At 39.2% G+C, this 23,468-nt stretch overlaps 1 protein-coding gene across 1 annotated transcript in view; it reads left to right on the top strand.

Moving 5' to 3' along the window:
• The window catches only part of NEB (nebulin), a 193,958-nt gene that overhangs the window by 161,034 nt on the left and 9,456 nt on the right, over nucleotides 1-23,468 (top strand). The window contains exons 137-156 of the mRNA XM_073306879.1: nucleotides 5,278-5,388; nucleotides 5,549-5,653; nucleotides 6,394-6,498; nucleotides 6,895-6,999; nucleotides 7,912-8,022; nucleotides 8,459-8,569; nucleotides 9,649-9,762; nucleotides 9,901-10,005; nucleotides 10,377-10,481; nucleotides 13,296-13,400; nucleotides 14,272-14,364; nucleotides 15,882-15,974; nucleotides 17,604-17,696; nucleotides 18,115-18,207; nucleotides 19,351-19,443; nucleotides 19,986-20,078; nucleotides 21,240-21,332; nucleotides 21,978-22,070; nucleotides 22,529-22,621; nucleotides 23,112-23,204. Coding sequence (XP_073162980.1) covers nucleotides 5,278-5,388; nucleotides 5,549-5,653; nucleotides 6,394-6,498; nucleotides 6,895-6,999; nucleotides 7,912-8,022; nucleotides 8,459-8,569; nucleotides 9,649-9,762; nucleotides 9,901-10,005; nucleotides 10,377-10,481; nucleotides 13,296-13,400; nucleotides 14,272-14,364; nucleotides 15,882-15,974; nucleotides 17,604-17,696; nucleotides 18,115-18,207; nucleotides 19,351-19,443; nucleotides 19,986-20,078; nucleotides 21,240-21,332; nucleotides 21,978-22,070; nucleotides 22,529-22,621; nucleotides 23,112-23,204 — 2,007 coding nt within the window. The remainder of the gene's footprint in view (nucleotides 1-5,277; nucleotides 5,389-5,548; nucleotides 5,654-6,393; nucleotides 6,499-6,894; nucleotides 7,000-7,911; nucleotides 8,023-8,458; nucleotides 8,570-9,648; nucleotides 9,763-9,900; nucleotides 10,006-10,376; nucleotides 10,482-13,295; nucleotides 13,401-14,271; nucleotides 14,365-15,881; nucleotides 15,975-17,603; nucleotides 17,697-18,114; nucleotides 18,208-19,350; nucleotides 19,444-19,985; nucleotides 20,079-21,239; nucleotides 21,333-21,977; nucleotides 22,071-22,528; nucleotides 22,622-23,111; nucleotides 23,205-23,468) is intronic.

The raw sequence follows: 23,468 nt of genomic DNA, 5'->3' as shown, positions 1-23,468 counted from the left end.
GCTGTTCTGATCTTGCTATCTTGCTACGCATTATAGGTGGAATACCTCAAAGGACACATGAGAGGGCATGGAGCAGCATCTTATGATACACCAATGATGAGACACGTTAAGAAAGCTAATGTGCTAAGTAGTCATGTAAGATGGATTTAAGTGACACAAAAGGGAATGTCACTTCCTCTATGTTGTATATGATCTGTGTCATTCCTAGCACAAGACAATCAGCCTGAATTGTAAATGAGTTTATAATGCACCAGTTGCACTGTTTTTTCCTGCAGTCTTTCTGTCAAAAGTGTGGAATGCACCATTTGACTAATACCTCTTTTTTTCCAATGCAAAGACTGTGCATGGGACCTCTGTGGGTGGGGAATTTGACTAAACCAATTTACAGTGCATAGAACTTGAAGCCAAATTCTACCCTTGCCCTTCGTGCAGCTTCCAGTGATTTTAATGGATGTCTCCAACACACACAGCCGAGGCTGGAATTCTGCTCTTAGGATTTAAATTGAAAAAATGCAGCTGAATTTGGTGGGGTCTTGCTCTCTTGAAGACAACATAGGAAATGGGAAAATATGTGCCATTAGATGACAGTGCTTAAACTGAAAGATACAAAATCACACTAAGATGGAGTTAAGGATCTAATACTGAACTGCAAAAGCAAAGAAGTTTTAATCCCTTGTGCATTTAGATTTTGCAGTATGTATTTGTGTTACCTTGGGTTACTCAGCAGTTAGTACACACTGTTCTACTTAGGCATAATACCAAATGAAAAAAGTGTGGAGTCCATTGCCTTAATGGGGATTTTTAAAGCATATTCCTTTAATGTTTTTACAGTAATCAGAAAAACATTAGGAAACCCTGATACCTGCTCCCATGTGCTCTGACTCAGTCTGTGAGATCCTCTACCATGCTACAGATCATTCATTTAGGTCAGATTGTTTCCTTCTGTACTGAACTGGTCAGAAGAGGGTTTATGTGAATCCCTGTAATGTGCTCCGGTTATTTCATTGAAACCCAAGATAGATTATTCAGTTGCTGGCCCCAGGATCTATACCCCAGACCTGTTGTTGGCCAGACCTTAGGATCAGGGTCACAGGAAGTCAATGGAATTGTGCCAATTTACATCAGCCAAAATATTGACCCATTGTCAGGAATGTGATGATGATGTATGTCATTTTCAACGCACATAATACACTGTAGATGAGGTTCACCTGTTCACTTAGCTTCCTGGTGTCAGAGTGGTACAATGCAGCCAGTGTGTTTCTGTAAATTTGGCCCCAAACCCTCTGGCAAAATAAATTCTGATTGCAATTATTTCAGGGCACATACTTTCTAATACTCCTTCCCAGCTCAGAAATCATGGGTATTATGGCTGTGTCACAGAGTGTGAAATGGCAGTGCACAGATTCCACAGCCTATTTTGCTCAAAAAGGAAAAAAGGGGTTTTACTGTTTTTCCATGTCTACATGTGATTACTGCATGCAACCGCAGCATGCATGTCTAAACATCACCGACTATATTTGTCAGGAAATAAGAATCTTTTCTTGGAGCTGGGTGCCTATTAAGCCCACACTGCTCCATAAAAGCAAACTTTACGAGGAAAAGAAGAAAAGCAGCATAACTCATCAGTAATGATCAGAGCTCTGTTTTATGTGTTTTAGCTTCAGTTCTGGTTTTAAGTATAACCTGACCTTCCCTTAGTCTTTGAGTAACTTTTTTAACTGGCTTGATTTTCATCTTGAAAGAAACCGAGTTAGTTGAGTCTTGAAACTGATGTGGCATGTTTCTGTTGTTGTCTTCTTTGTCATGTTTACTTTTCTGGGCATTTCCTATTAGAGAAGCAGCATCTCACCCATCTTGTTAGCCTATCTTTATAAGACAGGTACCCATTTTGTTCTCTAACCATTCACCCTTTTTTGTTTTCTCTGTGTGTCTGTTGTAATTATTTTTAATTTGGAGCTACGTTTAGTTTCCCCCTTCTGTGATCATTTCTTTTCTTATAAGTTCAGCAAAAGTGAACTACTCTACTTATGGGCCTGATTCTGATTATTACACCAGTGTGTCTCCATGGACTTTAATGCATTTACACCTGATTTACACCTTTGTGATATCAGAATCAGACGCTAAGTGTTGCTCTTGAATGGCAAAAATGTTGTTGTTCTTTGTTTACTTTCAGCAAGTATAGAGCTGGTGTAGAGCATGACACTGTATGGATAAAATATGCTAAAGAATTTAAAAGCCAAGAATAAGTGGACTGTGATTTATCTATGCATTGAAGCATCTTTTGTGTTTACTAATATGGAACTGTATGCTACTATTTCTGTAAATATGTTTAAAGCATCGGTATCATTCCCAGCATGAGCCGTTCCTTTCATCAGTTATGTCTGTCAGCTCTTCTGTAGATGACTTCTTTCATTTGATTATTTGTATAAATAGCACTTGTGGATTTGTTTTTACTGGAGAATTATTGATGGCTAGTGCTGGGAAGGGTCTCCTGTCCCTTCCTCACCGCCACAGTCTCTTACCCTCGCACTGTGGGTGAGAGAAAGGAGGTGTCATTGCCTCACCCCCTTTCCACACCCACCTGTGGATCAGCAAGTGGCAGCACGTAGAATATCTCTGGTGGCTGAAGCTCAGTTAGAGTGACCACGCACGCACAGACTCACACCCACCCACACCTACAAGGTGGGCTCTGGTTGTAAAAGTCAGAATGTGACCCTAAACTCTTGAGAGGCAACTAGTTGAAGTTTCAACTTCATTGGGATCAGAATTTGGTCCTAGCTGCAAGATCTCATGTAGCTTTGGTCCTAGCTTTAAGATCTCTGCCCCCGATGGCAAAATCTTCTTATCAAAATGACTTGCCTGTTCAAAACATGTCCCAAATTGAAGTGCAAGGGTCCCTGTCCTGCGTATTTGTAGACATTGTGAACAATGATCATCCCCTGTAGGTCCACAGGAAATAGTCACCTGCAACTAAACCTAGAGCCAGTGAGAGATCACCAGAGGTGAAATCTTGGTCCCATTAAAGTCAGTGGCAAAATTCCCATTGATTTCAACAGGGTCAGAATTTCACCCTATGTCTGCTGAACTTTCATGAACTTTCACTGATGTTCATGGATATGGTTTAACCCGAGCCTCCACCTTAGTTCAGAGTGGGTCTAGGGATCTTGCTTAGCCTGTTGTGCACCCCAGTTCCTAATGATTAGTTTAAATTTACCCTTTCTGAAGATGTGACCACTCTCTCTTTTTGTACGTATCACCTCTTTTTGGTTAAGAAAATTGTAGTATCTTCATTGTGCACCTGAAAATATTTCTGCTGCCTCATTTATGCTACTACCTCTTGAATATTTAGGTAGTTTTCATATCTCCCTCTTCTCTAAGCCCTGGTCTACACTAGGACTTTAGGTCGAATTTAGCAGCGTTAAATCGATGTAAACCTGCACCCGTCCACACGATGAAGCCCTTTATTTCGACTTAAAGGGCTCTTAAAATCGATTTCCTTACTCCACCCCTGACAAGTGGATTAGCGCTTAAATCGGCCTTGCCGGGTCGAGTATGGGGTACTGTGGACACAATTCAATGGTATTGGCCTCCGGAAGCTATCCCAGAGTGCTCCATTGTGACTGCTCTGGACAGTACTCTCAACTCAGATGCACGATTGTCTGCCGTTGCTCTGACGCAGGGAGGGGTGACTGACGACATGGCTTACAGGGTTGGCTTACAGGGAGTTAAAATCAACAAAGGGGGTGGCTTTACATTAAGGAGTATTTCAGGCAGGACTTCACGGAGGGTTCCAATAAGAAATGGTGCACCTAAGTTATTGTTCTTATTGGAACAAGCAGGTTGGTCTGGCTTCTGATTGATACATGGCTGGATTTACCTCGCTGCACCTTCTCTGTGAGTGACTGCAGTGTGACCTAGAGGAATGAGTCCCCTAGACGGGGGGCGGAGGGGGGGGTTTGCAAATGAGTACAAAACAAATCTGGTCTATTTCTTGTTTTGATACACTCCATCTATCTTTTACATCTTTGGCTGGCAGCAGATGGTGCAGAAGGACTGCATGCCATCCACATCTCATGGCTGCTCAGAAGAAGATGGTACAAGAGGACTGCTAGCAATCCGTATCGCCTGCCTGCTCACCATAAGATGGTTCAATAGGACTGACTGCAGGACTAAAGAGAATGACCTGATCAAGTCACTCCAAATTTAGTCCCTCCGCCCATGTCTGCCCAGGCGCTCCTGATCGACCTCACAGAAGCGACCAGGAGCACCTCGGACATGACGATGATGGCTACCAGTCCTATTGCACTGTCTGCTGCCACAAGTCAAGGGGTTGCTGCTGCTGTGTAGCAATGCAGTACCACGTCTGCCAGCACCCAGGAGACATACGGTGACAGTGAGCTGAGTGGGCTCCATGCTTGCCATGGTATGGCGTCTGCACGGGTAACTCAGGAAAACAGGCGCAAAATGATTGTCTGCCCTTTCTTTCACGGAGGGAGGGAGGGAAAGGGGGCCTGAGTACATGTACCCAGAACCACCCACGACAATGTTTTAGCCCCATCAGGCATTGGGATCTTAACCCAGAATTCCAATGGGCAGCGGAGACTGCGGGAACTGTGGGATAGCTACCCACAGTGCAACACTCCAGAAGTCGACGCTTGCCTCGGTACTGTGGAAGCACTCTGCCGAGTTAATGCACTTAATGCACTTTTAAGTGCACATTAAGTGCATTTTTTAGAGCATTTTCTGTGGGGACACACACACTCGAATATATAAAACCGATTTCTAAAAAACTGACTTCTATAAATTCGACCTAATTTCATAGTGTAGACATACTCTAAGATACACATATTAAGCTTCTCTAACCACTGTATGTACAATTGCCAGTTGGTCCCTTTGGGTTGGATTCTACAGTCATACATGCCTGCACAACTCCCACTGATATAAACATTGGCCTATCTTATTTAGCTATTTTTTGTCAATGTTTTTTTTAAAAAAAATCTTTTTCAATTTACCAGCCCTATCTGCATGTGAGGAGCTAAAATCTGTGCATTGAATGAAAGCTATGAATGGTGTCTTGTAAAAATTGAATGTGCATTTTCTTTCCCACGTCAGGTGATCTCTAAAAGATCTTTTATTCCAATGGATGTCTTAAAATTATTGCATTTTTTGATCCTCTGTTCACCATCAGACTCTTTGTGAATGTGGGCTTCTTCAGTCTCTGGCACAAGACAGGCTAATGTTCAGGAATAATTGAAATGCTTTGTTGTTTTCAATTAGTTGAAGTACAAAGCAAAATTTGACAAAGAGAAGGGTAAGAGGCCGAAGTATGACTTGAAGGAGGCCAAGATCTACAAGACCTTGAAAGATGCTCACAACATCGCTAGTGAGGTATGCCTACTCATTACAATCTTTTTTGCATTTTCCAGGGGGGTTTTAAAATTTTGGCTTTGACTAGCAGAGTCCTACTTTGTGTTACTAATACATTATATATTAAAAGCTTGATTTGGAGTCTTCTTTCCTGATTTTGTTTGATATTTCATTCCTGTAGGTTAAATATAAGGCGGATCTAAAGAAACTTCACAAGCCTGTGACAGACATGTCAGAATCGCTGATAATGAACCATGTCCTGAGTACAAGTCAACTCTCCAGTGCTGTAAGCTCATTAACTAACCCCAGATCTATTTGATTTTCCATTCCCATTCTGTATTGACCTCTGCTAACAATTTCTATAACAGCTCCATCCTTTACTGTTCTGAGGACATCACCTGGTAGTGATCTCTTCTTCTCCTACCTAATGATTATTACCTACCCAACTAGCAACATTAATACATCCAGCCTTTGGACACTGAAATCTATATATGTAGAACTGCTACTATTTTCAAACCTCTAACCATTTTTTAACTGTAATCATTTTTTACATTTTTGACTGATCATATCTCACTAACAAATACCAGGTTTCTTTTCCATTTTCTCCTTTTTTTGCAATTCTTTCCTATTTATTATTATTTGTGACTTCCTTTTTTACTGTTTTTAATGGGATTTTTGTGTTTACTCTCACCCTACTGTAGTATCACAGAATGATGGCTATGTCTAATATAGCACTTCAGAATGATATAAAAGAGCAGTCATTATTACATGACATAACCCTATTTCTTTTCTTTTCCTGGTGTAAAATAAAATCTTGGTCCATTTTGAGATTATCAGAAAGGACAAATGTCCACCCCGAATCTTTAGAAATAAATCTATTTGGGGGTTGCTTTTCCCCCACCTCCCTCATTTTGTTAGATTTCAAATTGCTATTTGATGTGCCATTGAAGTGTTTGCATTAGTTGGGCCTAGGAAGTAGACCTGATCAGGTTTTTATTGAGGTGGTACTTGATGCCTTCCCTTCAGTACCAGTACAAGAAGCAATATGAGAAGAGTAAGGGTCACTACCATGTGGTGCCAGATAACCTTGAACAGCTTCATCTAAAGGAGGCTACAGAACTACAAAGTCAAGTAAGTTGGTCAAGTGTTTCTCATTCATCCATTTACTTTCAATGTCATACAGTTACTACAATTACCCCTAGAGGGCTCTCTGATATGGAATGAGCCCTATGCCAACCTGCTGTACACAGAAGTCAGTTAGAAACATTTTCTCATTTATTTTTATTGAACGCTCACTATATGTATGCATATTTTTGACACAATAGCAAGTCTGTCCCTTCCATGTCTTTAACCTGTGATGGCAGCGGATAGGAGCCGTGTGCATTTCAGTGAGAGCGCCAGAGACTGCAGTTCATTTTCTAATGGAAGTCTGTTGACTGAACGAAACAGACACCTATAAGTCCATGAGCTGGTATAGCAGCTACTTCTCTGCTAATTCGGAGGGTAACTTGGGTCTCCTGTTGTCAGGTGAAATACAAGGAGAAGTATGAAAAGGAGAAAGGAAAAGCCATGCTGGACTTTGAAACTCCAACATATATCACTGCCAAGGAATCTCAGCACATGCAGAGTGAGGTAAGATGCTTCATCAGCGAACTCAGTAGAGTTAGATTTAGGAAACCTCTGTATAGTGCTGTTTCATTATTATGTTTTCACAGTGAACTGAAAATGGTTGGGGATAAACCTTGAGTGGTGTTGTGCCCTGTAAACTATAGTTACATTGTAATGTAAGTTCCATTATACCTGCATTACCAATGGAACCATACTTCGTTAATTCAAGGGATTTCAGTGTGTAACTATAAAGGATGTACCTCTGACACTCTGTCTACATCAATAAACTGTAATAAAGTAGCCTATACTTGACCAATAACTTTGAGTCTATGGGAGAAATACAGTATGAGATTACCATTTCACTGAAGGTTTTGCAGCATAATGTATTACGGGACTTATCACAGTCTATGGGAAGACTTTTCAAACTGTTAGTGTAAGTGCTCAGAATATAATTTTTATTGGAGACCTATATTTTTCAGCAACTCCGTTTAATTGCTGTTTGTCTCTGATGTCACAGTATTTTTCATTGGCCTGTCATTCTATCCTTTCAAGCAGTTATTTCTTATCAGCTTTAAGTTTTGATCTTGTCTTGTCACGTTGAGAAACTTATACATGTTGAAACACACTTGTATAAGGTGGTCAGTCATGCTGTTTGGGTGCTTCCATGGATTGTTTGAACTTCTTGCCATACACAGACAATTAGAAACACTTCTGATACAGGGTCAGCTCCAGCTTCCATTGAAGCCAATGAGAGCTGTTTCAAAGACTTCAGAGGGAGTAAGGTTACACCCACAGTTACCTTCCTGGAGATGGTGACACTGTGAAATCACTGGAGATAATAAGAAGTTGCTCTTTTGTCCTGGTGCATTTATTTTGAAGCAATATGAAAAAAGTAATAAATATTTGCTTTTTTTCCCTTCTTCCTACTCATATTAGAAAGAATATAAGAAGGACTATGAGGAGTCCATTAAAGGCAGAAACCTTGCTGGCCTGGAGATTACACCATCTTTCTTACATGTCAAATATGCAACCAAAATAGCAAGCGAGGTAGCAGCTACTCTGCATTTACTTCCTCTATTGAGCCAAATAATTCCACTAATTAACCTCACCAGTATTCCACCAGTATTCACTAATTAACCTCACCTCATTGCTTACCATGTATGTTAAGTATGTTTTCAGATGCCTTTGTACCATGATGTAATTTGTTGCATATGTTAATTCCACTAACTGTTAACCGTATTCACATTTATTGTGTCCCTTTACATCAACATAATTGTTCCTGTGTGTGTGCATCCATAAGAGTTTAGAATGAGTTCTGATCTCTGTCTTTAGAGAGTATATAACTCCAAACAATATTCTTTGTTACTTAAAACAAAACAAACAACCCCTCCCCCGCCCCCGTTCGGTCTCATTTTTTCTTTACATCAGAGTAGTGGAATGATAACTATTTCTGCAGTTTCCCCTTCTTTTTTCCTTCCTATAGAAAGAATACAGGAGGGATCTAGAGGAAGGTGTCAAAGGTAAAGGTATGACACTCTTGGAGGAGACTCCAGACATGTTAAGAGCAAAGAATGCAACTCATATCCTAAACGAGGTAAGTCAAATTACTAGCTGGAATAAGGCCTGTCTGGAACTAGAACCATTCCACAGCATTAATGCACAAGGTGACATTAACACAGAATGATAAATGTTGCTGGACATGGACTTTGGGGAAGGGAAGAGTATTCCAGTGAGCTGCAGAATGGGAGCTAGCACTTGTTGAGCACTATTCATGACTCTGCAACTGACTTTATGTATGACCCTGTGCAAATCACTTTAACTATACTGCATATCTGTAATAGAGGTATTTCACAGTAACCTCTCTCACTGGAGTAGCTAAGTTAACGCATGTTTCTAAGGGTTTCACCACCACTGGATAAAAGGAGACTTCCAAATGCAAATTATTATTATTATGGTATGTCAATGCAATACTTCAAATTAAATGTACCTGATAACTGGCAAAGGGGATATTTGAATTTGTAATATATTTGTATTGATGCTGCAGCAAATTTGTGCAGTTCAAGTTTATTTTATTACCATAATTTATATTACAACTGATAATGGGCCAAATGTAGCAAAGTTTCTGGTTTAAATTACACTGACTTGCACCAAATAGATCCTTTGAACCCCAGGGAAGATTCATCCTAGTGTTTCTGTGACTGTGCTTCACAAAGTTACCATCGGGGGGGAAGCATTAATTCTCGAGGTTTTAAAGCTGCTATCGTACATTTTTCAGACAGCACTAGCGTCTCATTGCCCACCTCCCAGCACAAGTGGCTGGTCACTGCTTTGTACTTCCACCACCTGGTCCCTAGGGGAATTTCTGCCCTGAGACCTTGCTCCAAGGTTTATGACGCCACCGTCAGCACCACCTTGAAATAAACCTGGCTCATGACATTTGTCCATTTACTGCTGTATTGTGTTGTCTGTTCTGAACATTTACATAGTTTTTATTGAAAATAAACTGTCATGAGTTAATATAATTGAATTTAACGTTGTGGTTTTGTGTGTATGATTGTCATATGCCATTTCTAGATGGTAGAGCTATTGTAATGAGACTCTAGCTAAAGTTGCCAGAGCCATCCGATTCCACATATATATATATTGTTTTCAAATTATTATCTTCACCCATAGAAAGAGTACAAGAAAGCACTGGAGCTCGAAATCAAAGGAAGAGGTCTGACAGACCTGGCTTTGGAAACACCAGATTATATGAGGGCAAAGAATGCCACTGACATTGCCAGTCAGGTCAGTGTGAATAGCGCAGACATAAAACCTGATGACTTTTTAAAAAGAAACCTTATGAAGAGTATTTTCTGAGTAGACGAGAGAAGACAGTGATCATAGATATGATTGAGGGTCCCTAATTTAAATGTTTTCCAACAGATTAAATATAAGCATTTGGCAGAAATGGATAAAGCCAATTACACCTCTGTTATCGATACTCCAGAGATCATTCATGCCCAGCAGGTCAAGAACCTTTCAAGCCAGGTAATGAGATTTAAAGAGTCATGGTTGTTGTTCATTCTCAGTGAGTCTCTCCCTTACTTGATCATTAACAGAGGCTAATTCAAGCAGATTTTGTCTTAAAGTGAATTAAACTAACTGGCTGTAACAAAATTCAGGAGAGAACGCTGGACATATGCTACCAAAGAACTGTCAGTCTAGCATCTCTGACCAACATTAACGTCAGTCAACATTTAAAAAAAAAAATCCTGCATAAAGATTATTTTATGTGTCTGTATTGGCCACTGCATTGCTCGCTACTGTTTAAACTTGCATTAATCAGCAGTAAAAAATGCTGTACTATTTTTTTATTATCTTTAACAGAAAACTATCTTTTTTTAACATTGATTTAACAGAAAAAATATAAGGAAGATGCAGGAAGGACCATGTCACACTACCTGGCCGTTGTAGACACACCAGAAATGCTGAGAGTCCGTGAGAACCAAAAGAACTTTAGCACTGTACGTACATGTACCAAGCCATTGTTTATTGTCACACAACAGAGAATGTCCATTTCCCATCTAATTAGTTTGTTCCTGTTTTAAGACCCTTATCCTTATGGCCCTACCAAATTCACAGTCCATTTTGGTCAATTTCACGGTCATAGGATTTAAAAAATTTAAATCACTGAAATCTTCAAATTTACAATCTAAAATTTCACAGTGTTGTATTTGTAGGGGTCCTGACCCAGAAAGGAGTTATGGGGGAGGTGGGGGGTTGCAAGATTATTGGGGCGGGGGGGGGTGCGGTACTGCTACCCTTACTTTAGTGCTGGTGCTGGCAGGGCGCTGCCTTCAGAGCCGGGTGCCCAGCCAACAGCCGCCAGTCTCTGGCCGCCCAGCTCTGAAGGCAGCGCAGAAGTAAGGGTGGCAATACTATGATCCCCCTCCAAATAACCTTCTGACCACCCCACAACTCCCTTTTGGGTCAGGACCCCCAATTTAAGACACTGGTCTCCCCCGCGGAATCTGTGTATTATAGGGTAAAAGCACAGGCCACAACTATTGCCATAACATGGGGGGATTGGGCAACGCTATTTGCCTCATCTTCCCCCAACTCTCATGTACCAGGCTTTTAAGTGGGTCCAGTGTGGGGTTACAGAGCCCCCACCATATAACCTATGACTCAAGGTAGGCAGTCCTCTGCTTACTTGCAGGATTCAACTTGCTGTTCTCAAGCCCCTCACTCCTTTGTGCCGGGGTCAGAGGGTACCAGAGGAGCGACTTTAGTCTGTGAAGACTTCAGGTATCCTCTTCTCCCCAGTGCACAGAGAACCACCTGATCTCTCTTAGCTCCGGGAACTGGCTCTTTTAATCTTTGTCACTATGCTTCCAGCAAGTGTCTAGTATAGTTAAAAATGAAATAGTCATGCAGGTTACTAATACTATTTCTCTAAATCATGCTCTGTTTAACATAACTGTGCCTCCATGATGATGTGAGGAAGGCAAAAACAACCTCCCGCACCAGACTTCTGCCAAGTCATCCAGAGTAGGAAAAGTTCCTTCCTGACCCCCAAACTAGAGGATTGGTCAGACCCACAGCCAGGGCTGTCCTTAGGCATACACAGCGGCGTAGGGCACCTGAAAATTTGGGGCACCTCTGGGTCTTATTGTCCATCCTCCGCCTCTTCCTATCCCTGTTCTGACCCTTCCTGCAGGCTGCCACCATAGCTGGCTGCTGCAGCCTCCTGAGTCTTCCTCCGGAGGGGATCTAGTACTTAAAAGTGAAAAGGCTTTCCAGCCTGCCAGACCTGTTAGCAGATTGAAACTGTTAAAGAGCCATTCAAGTGGTAATGAAGCATTTGCCAATCCCCAGGTATACACCGTCAGGGTATGTCTTCATGACCACCGTGGAAGTGCTGCTGCGGCCACACTTTAAGGTGGCAGTGTAGACAAGGCCTCAGGTTCTGCATTTACTGACAAAACCAGTTGTGCATTACTGTGATACCTATTCAGGGCATGTTAGTCTACAGGATCTTAGTTTAAAATTTGCTTTAAAAATATTTCATTAGTGTGTTGCTGAAGATTATAAAATCACATCTCTAAAACAATCCTTGCATAGCTTTTTAGATGCACAGTCTGAGTATTCCTCTTTAGCCTTAAATGCTTGGATCTTCAGACATATAGTTTTTTAAATAAATCCTTCAAAAGACCACCCTTATCTAAAATACACATGCGAGCCGGGGCTGCCTCAGGCATAGGGGCCCCATTAATCCTAAGAGTGGCCTTGCCCACAGCCTCCTAAAAAACACAGTTCCTATGCTACAAAATACAAGGAAGGAAGGCGTAGCTGCTTAAATGGTGCAAGAGGGTCTCAGGGTGTGTCTACACTGCAGCTGGGAGCAAGCCTTGTGCTAATAGGGCTTGATCTAGTGTGCTAAAAATAGCAGTATGGATGCTGTTCGGGCAGCAGCTTGGGCTCTTAAGGCCATCCAACACCCTGGGTCTGAACTTGAACGGCTAGGCCAAGTCTCTGCCAGAGCCATAATGATCACACTGCTGTTTTTAGCACACTAGATTGAGTCCTGCTAGCCTGAGTCTCTCTACCTGGGCTGGGGCGTTCACTCCCAGCTACAGTGTAGCCATACATCAGTGGTTCTCATCCTATTTACCATTGTGGCCACATATTCAGCTCTCCATGTGTTATGTGGACTGCATCCACACAATGTAGCTATACTACCTGTAAGACCCTGAGGCTGAAACATGGGCCACAGCTGTGTATTGGTCCGAGAATCATGACCAAACAGAGGTGGGGACAAATTTAAATTTAAAAGGGTGGGAGGGGGAAGCAAAGCAATCAACTCCCAGCTGCCTCTGGTTGGCCAATAGAAGGAAGAGAACCCCTCTTCCGAGTAGGATGGATCATCCCTGCGTTCCTCTAGCATTCACACCCTCCTGTTTCTTGGGGCTGTCCACTTCAGTGCTGGTATTATTAAGTTTCCCACCTGTTGAGCCTGGTGGAAGGCATTAGTTTTCAATGGTGTGATTTTTCCCTAGCTCGCAGTAGTCACCTTTCTAGAATTTTTTTTTAAATTTTAAGACTCTATTACTATTTTTATTCTGATTAGCTGCAGTCTGGGAGAGTATATTTTACATTCATGGATTGTAAAAAATCCCACCACATATGATGACGTTTAAAAGTCTCCTCAGAATATATCCTTGACAAAGCTTTTATCTTCTATCTTTAAAAAAGAAAGCTTTTAAAAAGACAAGCGTAAACTCTTATGGACTAGAGTTGATATCCTAACCACATCTTTCTTTTCCTTTTTTTAATAGCTTCACTACCAGTGGGATGCAAAGAATAGTAAAGGAAAAGTTATAGTGGTACAAGATACACCAGAAATACTGCGTGTTAAAGAAAACCAAAAGAATTTCAGCTCGGTATATTTATTTTACACATGTTCAATGCTAACGCAAATAGCTCCATTTTAATATTTTAAAAACACTTTTTAGAACGTTTCTTGTATCCACTTATGTCCACGTGTAGCCTTACTAACTTCAGTGGAGCTACTTACACTTCCAATTAAGCATGTGCGTGAGAATTTGCAGCCTCAGGTCTTTAGGGTTTCATCCTAATTTTACACTTATAGTTGGCTGACTTTTACTGCCTGTCATGTCTGTTGCTGCTTGCGCAAACGTCTCGCGCACGTTCTGGTTTGACAGTTAAGCCACCCTGTGGGCAGTAGGATTAGGGCTCACCCTGATTTGGTCATGTGGCCAATGGCCATCTAGTGCTGTGCACCTTGTAGTACAACAATCTTGGTGTGATGCAAATGTCACCTTTGACCAGCAAACGAACGGCGTCTGCCCTGATTTGTTTCACATTTCACATGATTTATCTTAAGGAGTTAAGTATTTTCCTTGGGTCATGTCCCCATTGGTCACATTGTACGTTTAACAACAGAAGGCTGTCCAAACTCTGGAGAGTGACACATTTCAGTCTTAAACTACATGCTGCAAAATGGAATACCATTGTCCATAAAATGTGCTACTGCAAATAAAAATGATCCAGACCCTTTGTTTCCACAAGGGTCACTGCTTGTAGTAGGAGAGACTCTTCAAGATAGGCAAAGTAAACTTTACCGACCTTATTTTGCACCAGTTACAGCTAGAGCTCAGAATTGGCTATGAGCCTGTACCTTTGTATATTAGTTTGGCCCACCCACTTTCAGATGTTTTGTAGTCACTCTCTAGGAGGGACAATACTGTGTTTTCTGTGCTTAACTTTGTTGTCTTGTTTCTGAATATTAAGATTTTATATAAAGAAGAGATTGGAACAGGAACAGCTATTGAAAAGACACCTGAGATGCAGAGAATTAAACAAACCCAGGACGCGATTAGCACGGTACAAAACAATGGATTTCTAACACTCTACCTGGGCTAATACAACTCAAATAATTTCCTCTTTCGCGCTCGTTTCCTTATCTGGTGCTAACAGCAGTTTTGGCATTACTGATGACATTAAGGGTTATTTTAGAGCCTTTGCCTATTACCATTTGTCAAAAAATAGTTTCCTAACAACTTTAAAAAGTTTTATTTTCTTCAATATTTGGGATAGCTCTTACTAGGAAAATCTTTCTAATGATTAACAATATGCTAATTATAATCCTTTTGTAAAACATGGAAGTGCTCATTCTAATTATAATCTCTCCCCAAACATGTAATTTAACACATTTTTATATCAAGTTTACTTTACATAAAAGTTTTAATATTCTAAAGGATGAATAAGGATTTATTTATGCATGTTGGCAAATGCAATTGTAAGTATTCAGCCTACATACAGTTTATGCTTTTAATGCTGATGTCATATTAGGGCAAGGGATACTAAAGCTTGCCTCTTCATTCGAATGTTTGCTTGATGATGGCGGGAGAAATTTGTTCTTGAGGGGTGTCTTTTATTTTGCATCTTGTAAAAAAAGGAGACAAAACTAATTTTTTTTAAATTGACTCTTGTGTGCAGCCTGACCCATGTTGGATAGGATATGTTTCATAAATCCAAAACTTGAACACCTACATTCATATAGAAAGCAAGTAGCAAGGTTACAGGTCTGTTCAGTGTATTTAGATTTATGTTAAAAATCAGTTTCAGTCCACAGTATTATGAAACTGAGCTATTAATGGTAGCTTCAACTGTAGCTGAGATTCCCTCTGCTTACAGCATTACTGTGAAAAGGACTGGAATGCTTTAAAAGCAGAGACCTGCTTTTAAACTGGATTGCTCTGTTGGTCAAAAGTACAGACACGTCTCTGGTCCTATTGAAATGAGTGGGATCTGCAGGTTCTCAAAGTCTTTGGAAATCAGGCTAATTCTGTTTCAGTAGTTAAATATGGATTTAGGTGCCTAACTTTAGGCACTTACGCTAAGATTTTCAAGTGACTAGCAGTTTTGACTGCCTTCATTTTTTTGGTGCCTAAGTGATACATCTCAAATTAGGCCCAAATTTTAGCAGTCATGTGATCAGCACTTTCAAAATACCATGCCCTCTTGAAGGTGTCTCAAGTTGGATGCCCAAATCTTGGGCTCAGGTTTGAACATTTTACTTTAAGAAGCTAAGATTGTCTTCCTCTTTACTCTGGGTTCAATTATTGGTTGATTGGTTTCTGATGCCATGGCAATTCTGGCTCTTTTAAAGACTTGAGAGCCAAAAGATTCATCATCTGAGCCCTAGAGAAACCCTCTGCTCCTGTCTATTCCATTAGAATTTATTGAAATCTGGGTCTCAGAAGGATGTATGTAATGCTTTAAGTTTCAGTAAGTTCTAAATGATCTGATTCTTTGTTCTGTCATGTAATTGGTTACCATATACATATGTTTAATGAGCTTTAAGTATTTTTGTTTTTTGAATGTATGTGACTTTGCAGATTAAATATAAGGAAAGTATTGGAAAAGGAATTCCAATTTCTGATCTTCCAGAAGTGAAACGTGTGAAGGAGACACAGAAGCACATCAGCTCGGTAGTGGCTGATATTTTCTGCACTCATCTGTGTGACCTGCACAGTCATAACACTATGCTTGCATTACTAAATAGTCCTCCTTTCCTTTCTAATAAATGCTGTCATTTCCAACTAGGACTTTCAGGGAGGAATGCCCTTTGCAGAGCTCAAGCTTTAACCTCCCTTAGCATTAATGGCTGTTGCCTGTTGAAGAGAGAATGTACCTCTCAATCTTTATGATGAGCAACAGCAGGGTACTAGAATCCAGTTTTCTTCACTACTCAAGCTTGGAGCTTGATAAACTCAGCCACTTCGCTGATTTAATTCTAAATAGGTAGTTAAGAACAAAAAAATGGTCAGGTAGTTTCTTAAACAATTCTGCAGTGTTGTGAATGGTTGGAGGGAAATCTCACTAAAAGTATCTGGAGCCATATTAATTGTCACAAAATCCAGTTACAGTTCTGAGTATAAACAGCATCTTGGCCTTCTTTGTTACTCTGTTGTTAAAGAGCTACTGATTTTTAGGTGACATTCCTCTTAACTTCAGTGAGAGCATTGCATGTAGACTCATGAGCAGATGTGGTCCTTTGCTTATTGATACCTCAGTTATTCACCACAAAAGAGTTATCTTGAGTGATGGCAAAGTCCTTATAAGTGAGTATAAGTAACCTTTAAGTAATAACTTTCCCTTTCCTGTCCCCTGTCCCACCATTTCCCTCTGAGCTCCTTCTGGTACTAATTGTTTTTTACAGTTCAGTTTTGCATAATCTGGTTATATTTTCAAACTACACTGGCGTTTGCTAACCTTGGATTTACCTCATCTCTTGCTTCTCATGCTTTGAATGCTTTATTTACCATATATTCTAACCATTTTCTGGTTTTGGTGGCATACTGAAGGCATATAATGCAGTATGTACATCCATTTTAGTGATTTACAAGTTACATCTCTAACATAATTGTAGTTCTGGTTCTTATGATCAGACTTTGGACTGAGGCATTTTATATGCAATTTCCTTTCATGAAAATGCAAGCAATTATTTGGTCAAATAATTACAAATGAAGACAAATCTAACTGTATGAGAGCTGAAATTCGGATGCGCTTTCTCATCAGAAAACTAAAACAAAATGGAGGGACTAGAGTATTATTAATAGGTAAGACAGGGTAAATCTTGAAAGGGCACTTCATGTGCAGTGGAGCCCCATTGCTAAGTCTCTATACAGTGCTTTCAAAATGTACTACACAAGCCTCTGAGAATTTTAGCCATATGTTGACACTATAATATAACATTTCTCTCTCTGAAAATGTTAATTACAGGAGAAGTAGCACATGGGAATTTTCAAAACCAAATCAATGTGTTTTTTTTTAAAGAACTGCAACAGTTTTAGACCCCAGATCAGCTATGCATTTAAGCATGTGTGTAACTTTAAGTGGGCAATCCCATTGACTTCAGTATGTTCATGTACTTAAAATTAGATGCCTGTCCAACTACCTTGAACCAGGGCCTTAAAAACACAAACCTGCAGCCAAAATAAAATGTGCACATATTTACATGTAATCCAAACAAATTACATATCCAGCTTCGGTTAGGTTTCTGTGAAAAGTGAGCAGTCTTCTCATCACCTCTGTGGGTGCTTATGTTCTTTCTGCAGGTGTTGTACAAAGAGGATCTTGGGACAGGAATCCCAACACCTATGACTCCAGAGATAGAGAGAGTCAGACGCAATCAAGAACACATTAGCACGGTATTTCTCAAATAAATAAAACAACTCATCCTTTCACAATAACATCCTAACAACCATTCTTTGTTTCTTCAATGATTTAGAAGAAAACTACCGACATGAAATATTTAACTCATCTCCTGCCATTCCCCGTTGTGTTTTTAACCTTTTGAGTGATTTACAATTTTATATGCATTAAAAACAAAACAAAAAAACACCCGGAGGTCAGCAGTGAAACTAACATGGCATTTTCCCTCTGTCTGTTTGTTTAAGTTTAACTCACCAGCTTCTGAGTATTTATGGAATAATCAACCACCATGCAACTGCCTTTAGCATTCACCTCTAGAAGTGTGGAATAGTCAATACTGTTACTAAACACTGCTCATCACATAGCCAGATTTAATAACCTTGCCTGGTTTGAGTACTTTCTTGTACCTCACAGGTTTTGTACAAGGAGGGCTTGGGGACTGGGATCCCAACACCTGTCACTCCAGAGATGGAGAGAGTCAAACGCAATCAAGAGATCGTTAGCTCGGTATTTCCAGAAGAAAACAACAATCCCGATAACTCCTCCATTAACTCCTCCATATTAAATTTCTTCCTTTAACCCTTCACAGGGCTTTGAATCACAGCCCTTTTTTTTAACTGAACCACTAAACCTGTCACCATCCTAGTACGGCATTTTAATTTTCCATCCCAGTCTAACGTAGTTGTTATAAATATTTCCTTCTGTGAAATTTTAACCATATTTACCCTACCACATTTCCTTATATATTTCCCCCATTGCAAAACGTGATGTTCAGAGTGGATTCCCATCCTCTTCCTCAATAACACAGTAGATGTTTCTAATAGCCTTTGCATCACCATGTCAGTGCAGTGCAAATGTAAAATAAAACCTAACCTTTCTTTAAAGCAATAGAATGTAGTTAGAACATGACATGTCTTTCTTTTGTTGTTGCCGTGTTGGATGCTTTTCTTGTATCCTGCAGGTCTTTGTAAACAGACCCGGGGCAGCATTGCTGTGTTCCAGAGAGGAAGAGAATTACATACATAATGAAGATTAATTATAGTACTCACAATCCTCTAGGATAAATTCTTCTGGTCCTAATACATTCCATTCGAATTGCCATCCACAATTCATGAGTTTTACATCAAGATGCTTTTTTATTATTATTAACTTTTTTGTGTCCCTGTTTATATGGGGGGAGGTTTGAATTCATTTTATACTGGCTCAAACACCATAGTTTTGAAATTCTGTCCTGACTTCAGATTCTTATGCCACTTAGGAGAATACAATGTAGTTACACTTTTTGATACATGTACTTACCACAAGCTACTCTGATCTCATTTAAACTGGTACAGGTCTGGAGATATCCATTAAAATCAGTGAAATCACTCCAGATTTACAATGAAATAAATTAAATCAGAACCTGGCCCACTTGTGCCTTCATATTTCCCCAAGCATCTCTTATTGATGGGAATTGTGGGTGCATAGCTGAGGTCACAAATACTGCATAATCATCAATATTAGCTCATTTTCCCTTTAACTTTTCCTAGTTTGGGGTCAGGATTGATATATAAAAATTGGATTCTTGATGCTTAACATATACATGATGTTAAGTAGAGATTTGTTGACTTGCTTCTTCTTTTTCTTTGACACTTCCTTGTTGCCACACAGGTGTTGTACAAGGAGGGCTTGGGGACTGGGACCCCAACACCTGTCACTCCAGAGATGGAGAGAGTCAAACGCAATCAAGAAAACTTTAGCTTGGTATTTTTTTAAAAGAAAATTGCTACCTTTCACTCCATTTCAGATGAACTTTTAAACATTTATAAAAGTTCCACCCTTTTCCTTTCCTTTTCCTTTTCCTTATAAAAATAAGACCATCGTCTTTCCAATTTTCAGTGATTATTACTTATTTTTTTTTTGTACTTTTTATGAGTTATGTAATTCTGAGGAACTCCTAACCACCATTTCCACCCCTCTATTTTCCAAACCTGTGTTTAACTTTTAAAAAACTAGAACTATTTTGAATTTTTAATGTAGCACTTTTGTTTTTGAAAGCCTCAATCCCCCTTTTTTCCACTGTAGTGCACGTAAAAAATAAGATATGGTATTTCTGCAAGTCTAAAGAATTCCATCCGAGTTTATCACAATTCCTGTATAACACTGATCTTAGCTAGCTTATTCATTAACACTTCCTGCTTTTTTGGTGCAGAGTGGATTTGGTAGACATAAAAATTGTATTCCTTATGCTCAACACTTACCTTCATCAAGTGGAGTATTATTGACACATCCTTGTTACTCCACAGGTGTTGTACAAAGAGAACCTGGGGACAGGAACTCCAACACCTGTCACACCAGAGATTGAGAGAGTCAAACGCAATCAAGAAAACTTTAGCTTGGTATTTTTCCAATGAAAAAAGTTTCCTTTAACTCATTTTTAAATGTTTTAACCTTTACCAAAATAACTATACTGCTATCCTTTCCCTGTAATCAACTTATATTGATAAAACCATCCTTTCCCCCATCTTTTACTGAAGTTTTCAGGGATTGATACCTTATTCCTATGCCTATGTTTTGTGGTTTAGATAATCCTGAACGTTGTTAGCTATTTTTTTTCTAATAACAGGCTTTTTTAAAAATAATTACCTCAATCCTTGATTTTTTTCTGGTTTAATGCACATAACAATTAAGACATGTTTGGCCAAAACCTCAGCTGATATAAATCTGTATAATTTCAATGCAACTACACCAATTTAGACTGCTGAGAGTCTGTCTCAGTATTTCTGCAAGGGCTTTAGTTAGTTAGTTAGTATTTAGGAGCAGACTGTTTCTTTTCTGTCATGTCAGATGTCTTTCGTCCCATCCTTACCTATCTCTCATGGTGCAAAGACTCTGAGTTGAATCCTTGTCTGTGGAAACTGGCATACCTTCATTTGAAGCTCTGGTCCTATGGGTCAAAATTGCCAGCATAGTTGCATTTCTTCGAGAGAAATTTCACATGTAATCAGACAGCAATGTTAAATAAGTATTTCTCCAGTACCATTCCCAAATGCGTTCTTTTTAATGTAACCCCTGTGCCCTTTTCAGAATAAGGCAGCAAGATTCCTTAATCTTAACTCTAGGCACCATTTTATTGATTTTTTTTTTTATGACTCCTCCTCATTGCACATGTTATAGAGAATTTAGGGAAGGAACATCAATGTCTCTCTCTCCAGAAACACAGGGTCAAATACCATCAAGAAAATGTTATTTCATTATATATGAAAAATCCCTTCATTCCTTTTTAAGCAACATTTTAAACTCTAAAATACCCTTTAACCTGAGATATTTCATGTGATCCATAAATAAAAACCCCTTTTTCCATCAAAATTGATCACAATATATTGTGTAGTACAATGATGCTACAGCTTTTATTTCATTAATTTGTCCTGCTTTTAGTCCAGGATGGCTGTGAAAAAATTGTATCCCTCACACTTCTCCCTTTCTGCCAGCACACAGGATATTATTGACTCTTGCTTTTTTTTTTTTTTTTTTTTGGCTATTTCCATGTTACCCCACAGGTGTTGTACAAAGAGAACCTGGGGACAGGAACCCCAACACCTGTCACTCCAGAGGTTGAGAGAGTCAAACGCAATCAAGAAAACTTTAGCTCGGTATTTTTGAAAAGAAAAAAATTTCCTTTAACTCCATTTAAAATGCACATTTTAATCATTATAAAGAAAACAAAAACCACACACCCTATCCCTTTCACCTAATTAACTTATACCAATAAGACCATCCTCTTTCCATCATTTTACTGCAATTTTACAGTGACTGTTACTTACTTAATCTTCTTCCTAACTTTACTATTTGTATAATCCTCAATAATGTTAATCACTTTACTCCTTGTTTGAACCTCTTTTTTTTTTTTTTTTGTCTGTTCTCTTGTTGGATATTTTAAAAAAATCTCTGTTGTACCTGTCACTCACCATGCAAGGAACATGGGTCTGAATCTCCAATAGGATAGAGTGAGAGGTAGTCATAAAACTTTCTCATGTAATCAGATTTAGTTTTTGATCCGTGTTTGCCAAGAAAACCATTCTCTGGTGGATTCAATACATATTCCACAATAAGACATTAGAATTATCTGGTCTTGAGCCCCTACTCCTTGCACAGCCAAACCTTTCATGGCATTCAGCCAGGATTTTGGGTGTACAGAGAAGCAGAATCAGACCAACTAGACTTAATACCTGACATAATGTGGTGCTTTATTAATTGTTGCTTTTCTGATTTTTTTTGGATGCTTCGTTACCACACAGGTTTTGTACAAAGAGAACTTGGGGACTGGAACCCCCATACCTGTCACTCCAGAGATTGAGAGAGTCAAACGCAATCAAGAAAACTTTAGCTCGGTATTTCTGATAAGCAAAAAGTTCCCATTAACTCTGTTTCAAAATGAACTTTTTTAACAAATGACACTGACCTCCCACTATTTTAACCTATTTTTGTTCTGATGTTGTTGCTTTTAAAAACATTTTTAATGCCACATTTCTAATCTTGAGAACTTTTAATCATTTGCCCTTCTTCACTTTTCAATCTTGATTTTCGCTGAAACTTTTACATTATTTTTTTTTTTTTACCATCATCCATTTTCGTAACCGCCTCAGCTACTGCTTTTTTGTGGTCTTGTTAAAACACAATATTTGTTCAAAGAATTCTTTTGTGGTTAAAAAGCAATGTTAGATCTATATTTCCTCAGATGCATTTTCTTCAGCATGAAAAGATAGAACATGCCCTAGGCTTCCAACTTGTCAACAAATGGAGTTTTATTTACTGCTGCTTTCTATGGCTGCTTTCTTATGTCTCACAGGTGTTGTACAAAGAAAATGTAGGGAAAGCTACCCCAACACCAGTCACTCCAGAGATGGAGAGAGTCAAACGCAATCAAGAAACCATTAGCTCGGTATTTTTAGCAGGAAAAACACTCTTTTTAAGATCTTAAATGTTTAACATAACACTAGAGGTTTTAACAATTATGCTTTCTAACTTTAAAATGGATGTGAATTCACCTCTTGCCATAAAATTCCTACTTTTTACACTTATAAATAAGCTACACAGTCTCATCTTTAATCCTTTGGTACTAGGATTTTATTAGAGCAACAATTTAATTGACTTTCTTTTTTCAATAAACAGTTGTTTTTTTGCTTTTTTGTTTTTGTTTAACCCTTCCAGACTCCTTATTCTACTAAGCTGTTTTGCTTTCATGAAGTGCTGATTCCTTAATGGAGCCATTCCTGTAGCCAGTTAGATCAATCACAAAGCACTTACTGATTTTACTGGAATCAGGAATGGGCCCCAAAAAGTAACCCTTTCTAAATGTGATAATTCAAAAGCTCTTGTTTTTATTGTCATTGCCTTTTTATGATTTTTGGATACTCCTTTATATCATGTAGGTTTTGTACAAAGAACACGTGGGGAAAGCGACCCCAACACCAGTCACTCCAGAGATGGAGAGAGTCAAACGCAATCAAGAACACATTAGCTCGGTACCTATAAAATAAAGTTTTTCCCCCTTTGCTCCTATTTTTTAATAAAATAACACTAACAAATTTCAGAAAGACTTTTTCAGCTTTAAATGTTAGATATGACTCTGTTTGCATAATAATTTCTTTTGCTCCTAAAAATAAACCTAACTTTAGTGTTAACAGTCTGCTCCTGGAATTTTAGGATTGTTTTATAACCTAGCTCTGTGACCGTAGGGCTCTATCCAGACATTAACAGTCTCTGTCGGCTGCTGGCCTATACAAGCT

This window comes from Lepidochelys kempii, chromosome 11 (genome assembly GCF_965140265.1).
Source record: "Lepidochelys kempii isolate rLepKem1 chromosome 11, rLepKem1.hap2, whole genome shotgun sequence".
Lineage (NCBI taxonomy): Eukaryota > Metazoa > Chordata > Testudines > Cheloniidae > Lepidochelys > Lepidochelys kempii.
The sequence above is the reverse complement of the archived record's forward strand: the minus strand, read 5'-3'. Positions and strand labels throughout refer to the sequence as shown.